Consider the following 19,920-nt stretch of genomic DNA (forward strand, 5'->3'; position numbering starts at 1 on the left):
AAGATCCACTGGAGGAAATGGCAACTCACTCCAGTATTCTTTTCTGGAGAATCCCATGGAGAGAGGAGCCTGGCAAGCTACAGTCCTCAGGGTCGCAAAGAGTCAGACACTATTGAGTGACTGAGCATGCATGAAACAGCTGGAGGAATTTGAACACTGACTGAATATTTGATATTAAGGAGTTATTACTAATTATTATATTGGGGCTTTAGAAAGAATACTGACCTTTTAGTGATAGACAATGAAATATCATAATGTCAGGTATTTGATTCAAAATAATCTGAGACAGCGTAGGGATAGGAGTGAAACAAGTTAAGTAGGTACTGATAATTAAGTTGTGGTTTAGTCGTCAAGTTGCGTCCAACTCTTTTGCAACCCCATGGACTGTAGTCCGTGGTATTCTCCAGGCAAGAATATTGGAGTGGGTAGCCGTTTCCTTCTCTAGGTATCTTCCCGACCCACGGGTTGAATCTGGGTCTCCTGCATCGTAGGCAGATTCATTACTGTCTGAGCCACCAGGGAAGCCCAAACCAGTCAATCTTAAAGAAGATTAACCCTGAATATTCACGGATGCTAAAGCTGAAACTCCAATACTTTGTCTATCTGATGCAGAGCCGACTTATTGAAAAAGACCCTGATGCTGAGAAAGATGGAAGGCAAAAGGAGGAGGTGGCAGAGAACAAGATGGTTAGACAGCATCACCAACTCAATGGACATGAATCTGAGCAAACTCTGGGAGATAGTAAAGGACAGGGAAGCCTGGCACGCTGCAGTCTACGGGTTGCAAAGAGTCAGACATATCTTAGTGACTAAAGAACAACAACATTATTTATTACAATATAAATATACCAAATACCTAGGGGAAAAAAGTGTAAGAACCCTAAGGATAAAGAAGACCTAAACCAGAGTTCTCGGGCAGTCCAGTGGTTAAGACTTGGCACTTTCACTGCCTGGGCCCAGGTTCAATCCTTGGTCAGGGAACTAAGATCTTGCAAATTAATTGGCGCGGCCAAAAAATAAAAACAATAAAAAGAAGACCTAACCAAAAGAGGATTATAATACATTTATCTTTTATAGATAAAAGAGATCAAGTCTCCTTATAGTGGTCCATAGAAAGAAAAGTGAAAGTGTTAGTGGCTCAGTCGTGTCCAACTCTCTGTGACCCCAAGGACTGTAGCCCACCAGGCTCCTCTGTCCATGGGATTCTCCAGGCAAGAATACTGGAGTGGGTCGCCATGCCCTTCCCCAGGAGATCTTCCTGACCCAAGGATTGAACCCAAGTCTCCTGCACTGTGGGCAGATGCTTAACCACCTGAGTCACCCAGGAAGCCTGGGTGGTTTCATAGAAAGAAAGAAAGAAAGTCGCTCAGTCGTGTCCGACTCTTTGTGACCCCATGGACTGTAGCCTACCAGGCTCTTCTGTCCATGGGATTTTCCAGGCAAGAATACTGGAGTGGGTTGCCATTTCCTTCTCCAGGGGATCTTCCTGACCCAGGGATTGAACCCGGGTCTCCTGCCTTGCAGCCAGACGCTTTACCATCTGAGGTTTCATAGATTCATCATAATTTCAGTTAGGATCTCAACAAGCGTGGTGATGGTGGTGGTGGTTTTCTGATGGAACTTTCGTGAGAAAGCAGGAACCTGGCCACCAGATGCCCTGGGCACAAGTCTTGTGTTTCACTTTGTGAGCTGAACTCTGATTTATTGCAGCTTCAGTCCAGGTGATAAGACAAGGAAGAAGGAAAAGCATAAAGTCCCTCCAGGAAGGCTTGCAGTCCAATTCCCTTTGGACTCTGGACCCTGACCCTGAGGGTGCCTTTGATCTACCCTTCCTTCTACCTTCCCCCTTCCTGGTTCCTGGACTAACAAAGAGGACTTTTGTTTCTGGCCTTGAATCCTGGCTTAAGTGCCCCAGCGGCAACCTCAAACAGGCAGAGAAGGCTGGAGGAATAAACCACTCCAAAGAGTTTTCCTAGAACCATAGCCAGCAGCCCCAGTGGGCTCTCACATCCTCCTCAGCCAGTTTCTGGATGGGGACCAGAGAGGATATGGCCTTGGTCACCTAGCAAGTCAACATTGGGCTTCCAGTCAACAATGGCCTTCCTCAGTTTCCTCTCCTGTCTCATCCTCCTGAAGCCAGTCACTCCAGCAGTGTGCTAAGACATGTGCTCACTCAGTATTGGTAGTGAGCCAGGGAAAGGCCTGGCAGGCCCTGTTTCCCATTAAGAAAAGCCCTGAAAAGATCTTCTGGAAGGTGTGGACAGTGAACGTGCAAGACAGGACAGGTCCAAGGTAGAGAGAGTGCCTACAGGCCCCACGGAGCCAACGCAGCCAAGATCATCAGCCAGGCCCATCAGTCACCAAGTCCAGGGCCTGAGAGATGGAGTTGAGCCCCAGCACCTGAATCAGAGGCAGAGTGTTCCGAGCTGGCAGCAGGGCCCAGCCTGGCATCTGAAAGACATTGCCCAACAAATTGGTCGTGGCAGAGGTTTCCTCCATCCTCGGCAGCAGGTTAGCTCTCCTCATTCCACGTCTCATTGTGGCCAGGTCAGCTTCCATCCAGAGCAAACCGCGTGAAACATAAATCACGGAGTCTGATGAAGTCAAACCCAGAAGAGCTTTTTAGAACTCTTGATTGAGACAGTCTAAAAATCATGAATTATCAAGACACAGCCCCTGGCTTCATTTAGGAAAATGCCATTGGCTAAGAAAGTTTGGGAGGATTGGGAATGGGGTGACAGCTGCCCTCCTTTGGGCAAAGGGTGTACGGTGAGGAAAGGGGGTGACAAGAAGGAGAAGGGAAAGATGAGTAGGAGTCCAGGCCTCAGCAGAGCCACCCGCCTCTCGGCACATCCCCAGGAGCCTTGGGACAACACTGTGCGGAGCCCCCTGGATGCCAGGTGTTAGCCCAGGGGAAGGGCAGGACTGAGCACTGGGGTGAAGGAGCCGCTGCAGTTCAGTCACTCAGCCACGTCCGACTCTTTGCGACCTGATGGACTGCAGTATACCAGGCCTCCCTGTCCTTCACTGTTTCCTGGAGTTTGCTCAGACTCACGTCCATTGAGTCAGTGATCATCCAACTATCTCATCCTCTGTTGTCTGCTTCTCCTCCTGCCTTCAATCTTTCCCAGCATCAGGGTCTCTTCCAATGAGTTGGCTCTTCATATCAGGTGGCCAAAGTATTGGAGCTTCTGTTTCAGCCTAAGTCCTTCTGATGAGTATTCAGGGTTGATTTCCTTTAGGATTGACTGGGTTGATCTCTTTACAGTCCAAGGGACTCGCAAGAGTCTTCTCCAACACAATTCAAAAGCATCAAGTTTTTGGCAGTCAGCCTTTTCTACTGTCCAACTCTCACACCCATGCATAACTACTGGAAAAACCAATAGCTTTGACTATATGACCTTTGTAGACAAAGTAATGTCTCTACTTTTAAATACACCATCTAGGTTTGTCATTGCTTTTCTTCCAAGAAGCAAGCATCTTTTAATTTCAGAAGGAACTGTACTGTCTGTGAACAAGGGGCTGCTTCTTGCCGCCCAGAGCGATGCTTCCAGAGGCAGAAAGCAGTCCCAACTTCTTCAGGTCCGTGTGGACCCTCAGCTCTCAAGGGTCTCCCTTCATCTCTGTACCCATGACCCAGGCCCCCTGAATCATCATGAATGATTTCAGTGTTAACCACTCCAGTGTGTCTCCCAGATGGAGGCTGCAATGATATCCCTGGCACAGGGAGCTGTTGCCACCGAGTATACTGGCTTCCCAAGTCCTCTAGAACTGTAAAAAGAAAATGAAACAGAACCCAAACCACACAAAATGGAAACCAGGTCTTGGGTCCAACCCGTGGTCTATACTGCACTTCTCTTAGTGACGCTGCAGCAACGGGCTCAAGGCGAGGCTCCTGTCTTCTGGCTGAGGCAGGGCACCCTCCTTCCCCGGCCTCCAGCTCCCATGCTGTTTTGTGGAGGACAAGCCCCTGAAGCTGATGAGTGCCTGGATCAGGGTTCCGTAGACAGAGCCTGGGCTGGGACTCAGCACTCCTGCATCAGAGAGTAACTCTGTGTGATCTTGTGCCTTACGTGACCGCCTCGAGCCTATGTTTCTCATGACAGGGACGATTGTAATGAGCAGTGCAGCAGAGGAGGCGGCAAAGGGCCAGGTGTGCTCGAAAGGGGAACAGCTGTGTGAAGGGTCACAGTGGAGCAGCAGTTCGCCAGGTCCTCCTCTTCCGTCCATCACTACAGACCCTCGGTGAAGTGGGAGACCACAGAGCTGAGGCCTGGGAGCTGGCCTGTCCCTGTGCTGCTGTTGTCAGAGAAAAGCAAAGTCCCCAAAGCCACGGCAACAGGGTATTTTGCAGAGGGGGAACACTCTGAAAGCCCCCCGATGGCTCTAGTCCCCAGCTGGATGATGGCTGCTGGCCCACCCTGTCCAGTCTCTCAGTGCAGGAAGCCCAAGCTGGCTGAACTTCCATGGAGCTGAGCAGCAGTAGGGGCAAGACTGGGCACGCAGCTCTTGGCACCCCACCAGACAGAGATTCCAAGGCAGTGGAGTGCACTCTTACTGGTCACAGCCTGGTGCCTACCCTCCCCTGGCACATGCCTCCTAGGCAGGACGAGGTCCCAGAGGACATGCCAATCGTCCAGCACTCACATCTGGCCCGGAAATGAATCTGAGAGCTCTAGGCTTGGGTCTGCATCAAAATCCAGATGGCAGGGCCTCCTCGTGCCAGCAATAGGACTCCTGGATTCTGGGGCCAGAGATCCACAGGCAGCTAGATCCCCCTCACTTCCTGCTCCTCCCAGGGCCCTGATGAGGTGTCTCAGGCCAATCTTGCCCCTCCAGAGCCAAGGGGCACAGTGCCCCCCGCCCTCGCCACTTTTTTTGGTTGGTTAACATTTTAATTACCCAAGTATAACAGGTGTGAATGTTCAATGGCACTCAGAAAAGAGTAGCAAACTGTTCTAATTTTTATGTTTCTAAACCCAAGAGAACTGATAGAAACTTCTGAGCCTGAGTTGATCCTGTCCAGCCTCCCTGGACAACCCCACAGTGTGCCACGTCCCCCAACCCGCCCAAGGTGAACAGGGCACAGGCCTCCAGCACCTCCTCAGAGGAAGAGGACCTGTCTCCATTCCACATCTAGGCACTTTGAGGGAATGCAGCTCCCTTGGAAAAGACGCTGATGCTGGGAAAGACTGAGGGCAGGAGAAGGGGGTAGCAAAGGATGAGATGGTTGGATGGCATCACCGACTCACTCAATGGACATGAGTTGGAGCAAACTCTAGGAGATGGTGAAGGACAAGGAAGCCTGGCGTGCTGCAGTCCATGGGGTTGCAAAGCCCCCAGACACGACTGAGCAATAGAACAACTCCCCTGGGGACAACCCAGCTCATTCTCTCAATGGGGCTGGTCCTGTTAAAGGCCTCAGCCCTCAGGCAGCCCCTGAACACTAAAGGCTGTTACCCTAGGCTGGGAGCCTGGCCACAAAAGCAGTGCAGAGAGAGGAGATCACCTTTCCATTTTATTGCTTGTGTATCTGCTCCCACCAACAATCACAATAATTTTTGCACTGAATTATTCAGGCATTTCCTGTCCTATATGGAGATCCCATTCTGTAGTTTGCCTTCTCCCCTCAGACCTCTTTCCAATCAGTAAGCGCAGATCCACTTCATCATGCTCAGTGGTCACCTTGTTTGGACACACCTCATTTCACTGAGCACAGCCCCCACTGACGGGGGCCCTCAGGCTTTCAGTGTTATGAATAATGGCAGGGTAAACACGGCTACTACAGAGGCTCCTGTGCTTCTCCCTCAGGGCCGATGGGATAATCAGGAAGCTTGAATCTGGAAAACCCGAGGGGAAGCAGGTAACAGGAGTCTGTCCAAAGTTGGAGGGGCCACAGGCAGAAGAGAGAGACAGAAAAGCAATAGGATTCCAGCCCGCTCCTCCAGGTAGAAATTTTTGTTTCGTTTTTTGAAGTTTCAAGAAAATATTTACTTGGCTAAGTCAAGTCTTAGTTGCAGTACAAAGGCTCAGTAGTTGTGGTGTGTGGGTTTAGTTGCCCTGCAGTGTATGGAATCTTAGTTCCCTGACCAGGGATCGAACTCATGTCTCCTGCCTTGAAAGGTGGATTCTTAACCACTGGACTGCCTGGGAAATCCCAGGTAGAATTTTTTTTTTCTTCCTTTTAGAGTTTTAAAAGTTTTAGGTAGAGTTTTAAAAGTGTATCTTGTGGGACTTCCCTAGTGGTCAGTGGTTAAGACTTCACCGTCCGGTGCAGAGGGCGAGGGTTCGATCCCTGATCAGGGAGTTAAGATCCTACACTACTCTTGGTCGGAAAACTGAAACATGAAACAGAAGCAACACAGAAGTAACAAATTCAATAGACTTTAAAAATGGTCCCTATCAAAAAATCTTAAAAAAAAAGTGTATCCTGTGATGCTCAACACTGTCCTGGAAAAAGAGGGGGAAGGCAGGAGTGATCCTGCTATTTTTACAAATGAAGACTCAAGATAAAATAACTTCCTCCAAGGCGGCATGAAGGGTGAGTCTCAGGAGCAAGGGGAAACCCGAGACTACAGCACTTCCTTCTGCGGGGAGGGAAAAACTATGGGGAGACCAGGGGTAGATTCATAAAGCAGGAGAGCAAACTGAGGCTCAGGGAGGGGAACGGACTTTAACTGAGTGAGCCAGGGAGTGGGAAGTCAGAGGGCCAGACACAGTGACCACTCTTTGTATGGCTTCCTCCAGCCCTCCTCCTGGCCCCTGCCTGGTGTCCCGGCACATAACTTGCTCAAGTACCAGTATCTTTGGAATGCCACGGTCCTCTGCTTTCTGGTTCATCGACCCTATCACTTCACATGCCATTCAGACCGCGCCGGCTCCTTTGCCGCCCAGCTTGGGGACAGGTCCTGGAGCCCAAATGAAGGCAGCAGCCACGTTCTCTGCCTGGGGACCGTGCCAGGGGAGGAAATGAGGTTCATCTGGCACAACTGGCTCAGCTAGCAAACCTCATTTCCTTTCTGATGGGGTAAGTAGTTCCAGTTCTCAGAAGAAATCAGCCCCTAGGAATGTCCAAACTCCCACCTCCTGGAATAAACAGGAGGCGGCGAGCTCAGGAGAGTGGTGACTTGGCAACACCTAGCACTTGCTCGTCTTCTCATTTCCTCCACCTCCCCCAACCCTCCCCAGACACAGCTTCCCTCTACCACCAGCAGCAAAAACTCCTACCGGGGAGGCTTTACTCATATACTTCCACGAGCACCCCGGCCATCTGGGCACCAGAGCCCTGCCTCCAAAGGACATCTGTGGGTCAGTGATTAGGCATCCAGGTCACATTCTCTCATGGAAAAGAGGTACTCTATGGGGGCAAGACTGGTACCCACCAAATCCACACCCATGGCTACTGGGCTCTGCCCTGGCTCAGACTTGGTTTGGGTCCCAGGTGAAGCGGCAGACTAAGGGCACTTCTCAAGGAAATGGCTACCCCCAGAGCCTGGCCCTGGCCCTCTTCCTCCCATCCTCCTGGCGCCTTAGAGCACACCAACACAGGATTTGAGCCCCTCTCCCTTGCCAAGGCCACCATTCCAAACACCTTCCCTCAGGGCAGGCAGGAAGGGGTGGGGAAATAGCATTGCTGAGGTCTTGGGTGTCTCCAGGAGAGAAGTGGTCACAAAGGAAATAGCAAAAAAAAAAAAAAAAAGAGAAGTGGTCACTTACCCTGAGATCCATTCACCCAACTGCCACACAGTTAAGTCCCAGACATGCGCCCTAGAAGAGGAAAAAAGATCCCCAGCACACCTGGTGTGTTCGTGTGTATATGTGGGTACCGTGTACACAGCAGTCTATGTACACGTTGGTATGCATGTGTACCTGCACTTTTAAAATTTAACAAATATTTGTAATGTGCATAATGCTTATTATGAGCTAGATATGGTCTGAGTGCTTTATAAAATTAATTCACTTGATCTTCCTGACAATCCTATGAAAGAAGTACTGTTATCCTATTACACAGATGAACAAACTGAGGCATAGAGAGGCTAAGTCACTCACTCAAGGTCGTGAAACTGGGAAGAAGCAGCAACAGGATTTGAAGACAGGCATTCTGGCCTCTCCTAAGTACTTGGCTGTGTCCATGTATTTTGGGAGAGGGAAGGGTGCCCCACTTAACCCAGACCTTATAGCTTGCAAAGCCCTGTAAGGCAGCACTCTGTCCAAAGGAGTCTGGTCAGAAAGACAGATCTGAGTGCCAGCCACTGCTCAAGCCTGAGGCTACTAGGGCTCCTTCCACCAGTCACACGGATGGGTGGAAATGGCCAGCTGGCCCTGGTGGGGCTTCAGGGGGCTGTCCTTCCGGCTCTGTTTCCCAGCTGGTCCCACAATCACAGCTCCATCCAGCAGGGCCTGTGGCCCCTCAGCTTGGACAGTGTGGGGGTGACCTCTCTTGCATACTGGTTTCCTCTGGCCCATTTCTTCCAGAAGCCAATTCAATCAAAGCCACATGTCAGAGGCTGCAGTGCCTGACCTAGGGCACTGGAGGAAGTGCCCAAGGTACTTACTGTCTCAAGTCCTTGGGGCACAGCTAAGACCTTCTGTAGTGCCAGGTTAAATTTCCTGGGACTGAAAAGAGAGCGTATTGATCTAAGCTACGCTGTGAACACCTTGCGTAAACGGCTGAGAACATGCTGGCTTGTGTGGAAAACAGAACAGAGCCAGAGAACTGCTGGGAAAACTTCTTCTCTGAAGGGTCCCCAGCTACTATGTGGTAAGTACCTGTGAGGTGCCTGTCGCTGTATTTCAGACACATCTCTTTTAAGCCTCAGAAAGTCTGTGTGTGTTACTATTCCCATTTTACGGATATTCGTATGAGACGCAGATGGGGAAATGGCTGATTGCGGTAGGGTGTGTGTGATCCCAGGCAGGTGAGAGAACATCTCCTCCCTTCACCCAAGCCCCCAGCTCCGCCCCCCACACAGTAAGGCAGGCAGAGGAGGCAGAACCCCTGCTTTCCTCAGACCCTCCCAGCAGGCAGCCCCAATCCCTGTCCTCCAGCTTTGGAGGAACCTATAACCGCTTACATCAGAAGAGAGACCACCTGCCGTTACAAAGATAGGGTCATTTATTCACGTTATATTATTGGATTTTAAAGGCAAAAATACAGTTCTGTTTTGAACACCAAGGTCAGACATTCACCCACTTACAATGGTAAATACATACATTTGTGTACATGGGAAATCAAAATACACAGCACATAGGTCTCTAGGACAGGAAGGCTCCCCTCCCAACCGTGTGAGGCACCCCTCCCTCCAGCCCACCCCCCCCACCACTGGTCAGCAGAGGCCCTGAGGGGGCAGCACCAGCATTTCCTTTACCCTCTTGCGCCACCTCTGCCCTCTGACCTTTCCCAAAGGCCACCTTAGAGGGTCACCAGCAACAGAATGGACAGAAACAGAGAAGAGCAGGTGACAATGTCATGGTGACAACTTCCAGGTGAGGGAAATGCTCCTGAACCCTTAGTACTCAACTCCCCAGGGAGGAAGTACGCGCTGCAGCATCTGATGAACCAGACCAGGGCTAGGCTTAACCCTGGGCCCGAGTGGACCCCATGAGCGCACCAGAAGATGAGCAAACGGGGAATGGGTGATGAAGCAGCGTCTCCGGTGGTCCTGAGAATGAACCACAGACTTGACTATTACAATGGAACATGAAAGAAAATGTAATAGGAAAAGAAAAAAAAAGTCAGAATTTCGTTTTTAAAAGTAAAGTTACAAAAAGGTTACCACCCAGGAAACTTGTCTCCTTTCTTTTAAGGCACTTTGGAAAAGTCAGGATCTGGGGACAGAAAGCGAGGTCTTCATTCTTTGCGTTTCCCAAAGCTTCCTGTCAGGGTTATTCCTGGCTTTAACAACGTCGTTATTAAGGAGTGGGGAATTGACAGACGGAATACTCTTTGCATAGCACAGCTACAGTGGAAAATAATTTGTAAGCAACACAAAGGTTTCTGGAAAAAGAACCAGGTAATAGCATGAGATGCTCAAAGCGATAAAGGCACAGGTCTGATTGGGGCCAGGCACCAGTTCAGCATCCACACTGAGGGCTGGTTTCTAGGCTGCGCCCAGCTGAAAGGTTAACCCTGGGATTAGAAAGCTGAATTGTAAGCCCTCAGCCCAGCCTGAACCCAGCACTCGTGCCCAGTGGCAGGAACTGCCTTGTGCATCTCACCCCAGGCAGGCTAAAACCTCCAGTAGCAGAGAAGGGCTTGGGGAAGACATCCGCTGTGAGTTGGCCTCCCTGGGGTAGGAGCACCTGCTAAAACCCGAGGGGGGATGGGAAGCTCTCGGCACCAGAGTGGCCGTGGGAGGAGTGTGGGTGTGTTCAGCTGAACTGCTCTCTAGATCTCTAATTAAAAGGCACATTCATGCTGGAGAATGGACAGTCTATTTGACCCTGAGTGCCACAGGCCAGTTTTAGGAAACAGGCAAGAGGCAACGGAACAAAAAGGGGGAGGGAGGGAAGAGAAAGGCAGCACAAGGGAGGAAGGAGGAGGAGGAGGAGGAGGAGGACAGAGAACCGGTCCTGCAAGGTGGGCCAGGCAGCTTGGCCAACGGTGCCTGGAAGGCAGCCCCCAGGGGCAGATGGAGGGCCAGTAAACAATCTGATGGCTGTCATTTCCAGCTCCACAGCCTGGGGCCTAAGGGGGCTGCTGGGATCAGTCTGAGGAGATAGGGGTTGTTCCCTGGCCCTGCCCACCTGGGGAGGGCAGGGAGGTGGTGAGGTGGGGAACTCTGCCAGGCAGGCCAAGGTGTCTGCCTCCCCTGCAGAGTCCAGCTTGACAGTGCTCATGGGGCACCTTAGCTCTCACCGAAGGACCCAAAGATGTCTACGCGCTTCAGAAAACCTGGCCTGCCAGCTCCATCCAAGGCCCATGTGGGGCCACTACAGCATACGTTATTTTTCACCCTAAAAAATGCTCAATCCCCATCCCCACATGTAAAACCCCACAGTAAAAATACATAGGAAATTCAAGTTTATATAGCATGCTCAGAAAAATAAATTGCCATGACTAAAGACTATGCCATTCTGGATCAACACAAAATCAAGCTAGACCATAAGGAGGATCTGATTTGTTCTTTAAAATACTACAACAAATGCTATTAAAAAAAAAGGATTTACATTCAGAAATCAGGCATCTGGAGAAAGGCCACTGAATGTGAGAACACCCAAGGCTTTTGCTCTGGTGGCTAAAGTGGCCTTGGAATTCAAGCCTCAAGTTTTAAAATTCTTTTGCTAAGAAAAGACACACATACACAGTGATTGTAATAGTTGCATATCATGGAGAGAGGGTCGAGGGTGGGGGGTGGTAACACGAGAATGGTTGTAACTGGGTGTTTTTCTGTTAAAACATGACAATGGAAAAACACCACACCGATCCGATTTCAGTAGCACTCTCCAATTTTTCACAAAGTAATAATACCACACTTTAAAGCAAAATTCTTACCTATATCACAACAAATTAGCAGGTTTTTTTTTTTTTTTTTTGCTGGGGATGAGTCCCACAGTCACCAGATTTGGAGCTGTGCATAGCTTTGATTCTTTGGGGTGACACCGTGAACATGCCGAGAGCCCCCAGAGGCTGATGGTTTCTATGCTTACATACACCTCGTGGGGCTGAGAAGTCACATGCTGAGCCAAGTTAGGGGCAATATATCCCACTCGTCCTGGTCGTCTGAAAAGGCGTCTGAACGATGAGCAGAGAGGGCCTGTCACTGATTGTGAGAGTGAGAGGGACCAGCCCAACACACGGGCAGAGACACGGCAGAGGTCCCTGGCCATTTTCAGGTCTCTGATCAGTGCACCAAAATGCTAGCTTGGCGTCCCGATGTCCACTGTGATTTTGGTATACAACGGGTACCTCTGGACCTCTAACACCATGTAGGTGAGTGAGTTCAAACCATCAGAGAGCATTGTCTCCTTTGTATGTGCAATTCGGTCAAACCTACAAGGAACAAACAGACAAAGGGTTTGAAGCCAACACAAAAATCTTAAAAAAAAAAAAAAAAAGCAAAAACAAAACTCAAAACTTAAAACGTTTGTACGTTAATGGCCCCTTTTCCCTCCTACTAGGCTTCTCCGGTGGCTCATCAGTAAGGAATCTACCTGCCAATGTAGGAGATGCAGGTTCAATCCCAGGGTCAGGAAGATCCTCTGGAGAAGGAAGTGGTAACCCACTCCAGTGTTGCCTGGGAAATCCCATGGACAGAGGAGCCTGGTGGGCTACAGTCCGTGGGGTCGCAGAGTCAGACATGACTGAGCAACTAAACCACCACCACCACCACCACTTCCCTCCTACTCCAACCCTGTCCTGTGGATGGAACCCGTTTTCCCTTAAGGCACAGAGCCCACTCCAGAGCCCCATTCCTGCAGCCAGCCCCACTTGAAGGCAGAAGGAAACACACACAGGGGAGAGAATAAAAGAGAACACACCTCTGAGGATTAGGTTCATTCTTCTTGTCTCTCGAGTGGCGGATCATCCGACACTTCCCGATTACAGCATTTGGGCGAGACACAGACATGCCTCTAAAAGCTAATCTGTAAGGAGCAAAGGGACAAGTGGTCATCACAGAGCTGCCACAAGACCCAGGTCCCACAGCCCCAGTGGCAAGACTTTTGTCCCATCCACCATCCTATCCTGCCAGCTGGTCTCACCAACCCACATCCCAGCCCAGTGTACAGGCAGCAGTTAAAACTCACACCCCTCCCTCATATCCTTTTACCCTTGGTTCTAGATCTTGTGGGGGGACTATCCTGTGCCAGGCACTGGGGGTGTCTGCCCTCGTGGAAATTACGATGTGGATGCTTAGAATGTAGGGCCATAGGTGACAGGACGAAGGGGAGGAGGTAGGTGGGGATGCTCAGCACAGAGGGAGAAGCAACCAACTCCACCTGATCGAGACTGGGCAGAGCCAAGCCCTGAAGATGACTGGGTGTTTGCCAGAGCATTTTGGGCAGTCAGGACAGCACAGGCAAAGGCAGGGAGGTGAGAGCAAGCACAGTGCCCTCTGGGAGCATCACAGTTTGGGGTAGGAAGTGGCCAAAGGTGAAGCAGGAAAGAAGGGCAAAGACTGTATCATGGAGGCCTTCTCAGAGCATCTCCCAGAACAGGGCCAATGTCTGAAAGGGATATTACTTTTGGACTATAGCCGAAGTTTTATAATGATCATACATGGAATATAACCTTTAAAAATTGTGAATTACTATGTTGTACATCTGAAACATACATTGTACATCAACTATACCTCAATTTAAAAAATTTAAAATCTTTTTTTAAAAGAAAGGACACAAAGCTCCTCCACAACCACTGATGCTTCTGTTCCCCAACCCTCAGGGGTTTGTTCTCGGGGCTCCCTCCTGGAGACTTTTCTGATCACTCAGGTCTGTGCAGCACGTCAGTCCTGTACACCGCCACACGGGCCCAGCTGCCTGGGTGTGGTGCTGTGAAAGGAAGTCTGTTTTTGTCTGGACTCCCTGTTCAGGGCTTCACTGTCTTCCTCACCACTGGTCCTGCCTGGCCCAGTGCTCTGTATATTGATAACCAATCTCTAAAATTCACATTTTCTTCAAGAACTGTGTTAAAGACTTGGGTCTATGCTGCAAAGCTAATCTTAAGCGACTTGGCTGCTGCTCTGAAAGACATCTTCTGTTAATGATGAAATTAATGTACTCCAGTTCAGGAAAGCACCAGGGTGTATTCTGGTTTCAAACTCAGTGGCATGTTCAGGTTGGCTCCCAGAGGGAGAAGGTGCTTTTTGCCTACATCCAGCAGGGGTGAAGATTCCACTGCCAGGAAAAACCAAGCAGAATGTGCTTTCAAATGCCACTGACAGATGGTTTTTTTTACCATCTGTGATGACAACTCACGTAATAAAGTTTTACCAACTCATGAAGAGCCCCAGGGTGTGGATGGCCATGTAGTGTGAGTCACCCCTTCACATGTTTCTCATTCTACATTTTCCAGAAGGCTAAGGCAAAAATCACAGAAGCTAGTTTTCCTAAAGATACTTTTTAATTTTTTTAAACTTTTTTTTGTATTGGTGTATAGCCGATTTTTTAAACTTTTTTTTGTATTGGTGTATAGCCGATTAAAAATGTTGTGATAGTTTCAGGTCAACAAGGAAGGGACTCAGCTATACATATACATGTATCCATTCTTCCCCAAACTTCCCTCCCATCTAGGCTGCCACATAACATTGAGCACACTTCCAAGTGCTATACAGTAGGACCTTATTGGTTATCCATTTTAAATACAGCAGTGAGTACAGGTTGAGTTTTTTGTTTTTGTTCCTAATGCAGGTAGATTAAAACTTTCAAGTGCACATCAGAGTTACACACATGCGTATTTTCAGATGCTTTCCAGTTTCATTAAGGGTTCTCATGGTGCGTCTCTTAAGATACTCTTTATCACCTGGAGCATCTAGAGCAGAGCTCACCTAAGAATTCAGGCTCAGTGGGGACTGCATCTCTCCTCAGGGTCAATCCTTGCAAAATAACCAAGCACAGATAGAAAAACCAGAAGTGAAGGGAGACAGGGAAACACGAGATCTAAGTTGTGACGCTTACCTGTTATAAATGTCATCATCTTCACCTCCCCAGCCCCAGTAGTTATTAGGAAATCCATTGATGCTGAGAAACTGTTGTTTACTTAGAGCAGAGACACCTCCAAAATACTGCACGTAAGGTAGGCTGGGGAAAAAAAAAACCACACACACGCACACACAGAGGACCAGTAGTTAGTATTTATTCTTTAATAAAGCTCACTCAAAATATAAATACTTCTGGGCTTCCCTGGTGGCTCAGTGGTAAAGAATCCAATGTAGGAGACATGGGTTCAATCTCTGGTCCAGGAAGACCTCACATGCCTCGGAACAACTAAGCCCTGCGCCACTATTGAGCCTGTGCTCTCAAGCCCAAGAACTGCAACCACTGGAGCCCGTGTGCCTAGAGCCCATGCTCTGCAACAAGAGAAGCCACCACAATGAGATGCCCATGCACTGCGGCAAAGAGTTAGCCCCATTCGCCGCCACTAGAGAAAAGCCCACGTGCAGCAACAAAGGCCCAGCACCGCCGAAAATGAATCAGTTCAGCCACTCAGCCATCTCCAACTCTTTGCGACCCAATGGACTGCAGCGCGCCAGGCTTCCCTGTCCATCACCAACTCCTGGAGCTTGCTCAAACTCATGTCCATCAAGTCGGTGATGCCAGCCAACCATCTTATCCTCTGTCGCCCCTTCTGCTCCTGCCTTCAATCTTTCCCAGCATCAGGGTCTTATTAAATTTTTTTTTTAATATATAAACACTTCTAAAGTTATTTTTATTCCCTGGAACTTTTAAGTTAGGGATTTATGAGGGTTTCCTTTGTTTTGTTTTCATATCAGACTCAGATTATCGCAGAGAAGACATAGATATCAAAAAGTAGAATCTTGCACTTTCCAAGAACACTGTGGTTATCTAGACAATCAGTCAGTGACAAATACAGAAGCCCAGTTCTCCTGCATTGCTCGAGAACCTGCTTTCCATGGGTCAGAAATCCTTCTCCAGAAGGTCCCAGAAACTGAGACTGCTTTAGAGTCTCCTGTGCCCACCCTGTCATGCCCCCCTTCCCACCCCTGGCCCATTTACAGTCTTGCTTTCATTCTTCCAAAGGTATACTGACTTGAACACTGACCCCAACAGTCGAGACAGCATTTCTGAAAATTTGCTAAAATAGAAATTTTCTTGGAAAATTCTACCACATCCTGACTTGGCAAAATGTATGATGATGAATCTATTTTGACCCATTTTCAAGCAGTAGGGCATCTAGGCTTTCATCCTTCCAAACCATTCTGCATTTCAATATTTCAGTGGTTATGAATTGTAGACTCCTGAGGGACACAGAGGAAGGACTGACGAGAAATGTTAAGAATCTGGATGTGCCCGGAGGGCAAGCAAAGGCTTTCCTGTGGGCTTTATAAAGGCTGCGATTTTGTGACAGCCCTGTGTGTAGCTCCAAACCACAATTGGGCTTTAACTGGAATCCGAAGAGACCAAAACCCATCACACAAATTAAGGAAAACTCTAACTCAGACTTTGAGGGGGAAGTCAGCCAAACCATACAAAATGTATGAAAAAAAAGATGCAGTTGTTATTTTCAAATACGTTCCAGAATTCTGACTGCAAGCACCCACAAGCAAAGATCCCTGGGGGCCTGCTTTAATGAATCAAAGATAATCCACTTGTAATTAGGTATCATCATTTAAGCATCAAGTCATCCCCCTTTGGTTATCTGCACACTATAGTCTGCACTTATAATGTGAGGGTTTGAAAACCAGAGGTGACCAGGCCATTAAGGCTTTTTCATAATCAGTGTTTTTACAGAAGTGGATTCTCAGCCACTGCACAGGCGAAGTATATGCTATTCTGACCAGATTTGGTTTTGCTGTCTCTGCTGGTTTCTCTTACCTTCCTGCCTCGTCTCCCAAGCCTAACTAGTTCTGGGTGAAACATACATGATGCTGTGGTAAAGAATTAGGTAAGCACCACCACACTTCAGGGGCAGAGTTCAGAGGAACCGGTGTGCCTCAAAGAGGAGAAGATACACAAACAGGGAGGGAGAGGGGGAAGATAGGAGGGTACAGTCAAAAGTTTCCCCCGTTAAGACAGGATGTTTATGGTCTAAACGCTTTAATCTTGGGGAAGGACTTCAGAGCATCCTCTGTTCATCTCACAGCACTCACGCCCCCAGCAAGGGAGGACAGAAAGAAATGATGAAAGCAAGATGAGTCTGGGGCTTCCCTGGTAGTCCAGTGATTAAGGATCTGCCTTGCAATGCAAGGGACACTGGTTTGATCCCTGGTCCGGGAATATCCCACGTGTTGCACAGCGACTAAGTCCGTGAGCCACAACTACTGAAGCCCTCATGCCTAGAGCCTGTGCTCACAACAAGAGAAGCCACAGCAATGAGAAGCCTGTGCGCCACAACAAGTAGCCTCTGCTTCCTGCAACTAGAGAAAGCCCATGGGCACTAACAAAGACCCGGCATGGCCAAAAAATTACTCAAACTTTAAAAAATAAATAAAATGAGTCTGAAAGAAAGCCGTTGGTTGTTCTATACCAAGGGACTGCCAGTTGGCACACAGGCCTGCAGTACTACGGTTGTCAAGCCTGAGCCAGCGGGGCCCAGCACACGAGGTACCCACAGCACACCTTCTTGGAGCTTCCAGGTTGACTTAGAACATGGAGAAAGAGGTCAGGTTATCCAACTGACAGTTGCGTTTATGTTGATACAAACGTGGACAAATTATGGAATGAAATGCAAATTTACTTTTTAAGATTAAAAAAATGGACCACGAGACTATTTTCCACCTATGACAATAGGCTTTAATTACACTGTTGCTCCTGGGGACAGGCATCAGCTGGATTCCTTGCAAAGGGGCATTTTGGTGGGAAAGTCTGAGCCCCAGCGTTTAAGCAGAAGTCTGTGCTTTGCAGGGAAACAACCGTGTTCCTTCTTAAAGTGCCAAGGAAGATCTCAATTACCCAAGTCCAAGAAATTACTGAGGGAAGATGACTCCAATTAGCTTCCCAAATTGTGAGGGGAAGGGGAGAAGAAAGTCAAGTAATACAACCACCCTCTGGAGCCTGAAGATAAGTGCCATCCCAAATATAAACACTTCTCACCTGGAGGTGCAGAAGTATAGGTGCTTCTGGAGTCCACTTTCCTCCTTAAATAATAACTGACTATGACTATTCTCCATCTGAATGCAGAGTTCCAAAGAATAGCAAGGAGAGATAAGAAAGCCTTCCTCAGTGAGCAGTGCAAAGAAATAGAGGAAAACAATAGAATGGGAAAGACTAGCGATCTCTTCAAGAAAATTAGAGATACCAAGGGAACATTGCATGCAAAGATGGGCTCGATAAAGGACAGAAATGGTATGGACCTAACAGAAGCAGAAGATATTAAGAAGAGGTGGCAAGAATACACAGAAAATTTGTACAAAAAAAGAGCTTCACGACCCAGATAATCACAATGGTGTGATTACTCACCTAGAGCCAGACATCCTGGAATGGGAAGTTAAGTGGGCCTTAGGAAGCAATACTACGAACAAAGTTAGTGGAGGTGATGGAATTCCAGTTGAGCTATTTCAAATCCTGAAAGATGATGCTGTGAAAGTGCTGCACTCAAAATGCCAGCAAATTTGGAAAACTCAGCAGTGGGCACAGGACTGGAAAAGGTCAGTTTTAATTCTAATCCCAAAGAAAGGCAATGCCAAAGAATGCTCAAACTACCGCACAACTGCACTCATCTCACACGCTACTAAAGTAATGCTCAAAATTCTCCAAGCCAGGCTTCAGCAATATGTGAACCACGAACTTCCAGATGTTCAAGCTGGTTTTAGAAAAGGCAGAGGAACCAGAGATCAAATTGCCAACATCTGCTGGATCACTGAAAAAGCAAAAGAGTTCCAGAAAAACATCTATTTCTGCTTTATTGACTATGCCAAAGCCTTTGACTGCGTGGACCACAAAAAACTGTGGAAAATTCTGAAGGAATTGGGATGGGAATACCAGACCACCCGACCTTCCTCTTCAGAAATCTGTACTGGACATGGAACAACAGACTGGTTCCAAATAGGAAAAAGAGTATGTCAAGGCTGTATACTGTCACCCTGCTTATTTAACTTATATGCAGAGTACATCATGAGAAACGCTGGGCTGGATGAAACACAATCTGGAATTGAGATTGCCAGGAGAAATATCAATAACCTCAGATATGCAGATGACACCACCCTTATGGCAGAAAGTGAAGAAGAACTAAAGAGCCTCTTGACGAAAGTGAAAGAGGAGAGTGAAAAAGTTGGCTTAAAGCTCAACATCCAGAAAACAACAAACATCATGGCATCCCGTCCCATCACTTCATGGCAAATAGATGGGAAAACAGTGGCTGACTTTATTTTTCTGGGCTCCAAAATCACTGCAGATGGTGATTGCAGCCATGAAATTAAAAGACGCTTACTGCTTGGAAGTAAAGTTATGACCAACCTAGATAGCACATTAAAATGGAGACATTACTTTGCCAACAAAGGTCCATCTCGTCAAGGCTATGGTTTTTCCAGTAGTCATGTATGGGTGTGAGAGCTGGACTCTAAAGAAAGCTGAGTGCCGAAGCATTGATGCTTTTGAACTGTGGTGTTGGGAGAAGATTCTTGAGAGTCCCCTGGACTGCAAGGAGATCCAACTAGTCCGTCCTAAAGATCAGTCCTAAGTGTTCATTGGAAGGACTGGTGTTGAAGCTGAAACTTGAACACTTTGGTCACCTGATGTAAAGAGCTGATTCATTTGAAAAGATCCTGATGCTGGGATAGATTGAGGGCAGGAGGAAAAGGGGACGACAGAGGATGAGATGGTTGGATGGCATCACCAACTCAATGGAGATGAGTTTGAGTAAACTCCATGAATTGGTGGTGGACAGGGAGGCCTGGCGTGCTGTGGTCCACCGGGGTCGTGAAGAGTCGGACACAACTGAGCGACTGAACTGAACTGATGAGCTTCAAAGGACTTCCCAGGTGGCTCCAGTGGTCTAGAACTCCTACCAATGCAGGAGATGGAAGAGACACGGGTTCGATCGCTGGGCCAGGAAGATCCCCTGGAGAAGGGCATAACAAGCCACTCCAGGATTCTTGCCTGGAGAATCCCACGGACAGAGAGGCCTGGTGGGCTACGATCCATAGGGGTGCAAGGAGTGAGACATAACTGAAGTGACTTAGCACAGCACTCAACACATATGCACTCTGAAGAGACTTAACACAGCACTCACACACAGATGCTTCAAAAGCACCCAGTTCTCCCAAAAGGCATTCTCTTCCAAAGCCTAAGAGGCACTTACTCCTG

At 48.3% G+C, this 19,920-nt stretch overlaps 1 protein-coding gene across 1 annotated transcript in view; it reads right to left on the reverse strand.

Moving 5' to 3' along the window:
- The window catches only part of B4GALT1 (beta-1,4-galactosyltransferase 1), a 50,297-nt gene continuing 41,956 nt past the window's right edge, over window positions 11,580–19,920 (reverse strand). The window contains 3 exon segments of the mRNA NM_001285775.1: window positions 11,580–11,992; window positions 12,481–12,585; window positions 14,614–14,736. Coding sequence (NP_001272704.1) covers window positions 11,860–11,992; window positions 12,481–12,585; window positions 14,614–14,736 — 361 coding nt within the window. The 3' untranslated portion in view covers window positions 11,580–11,859.

Source organism: Capra hircus, chromosome 8, assembly GCF_001704415.2.
Source record: "Capra hircus breed San Clemente chromosome 8, ASM170441v1, whole genome shotgun sequence".
Lineage (NCBI taxonomy): Eukaryota > Metazoa > Chordata > Mammalia > Artiodactyla > Bovidae > Capra > Capra hircus.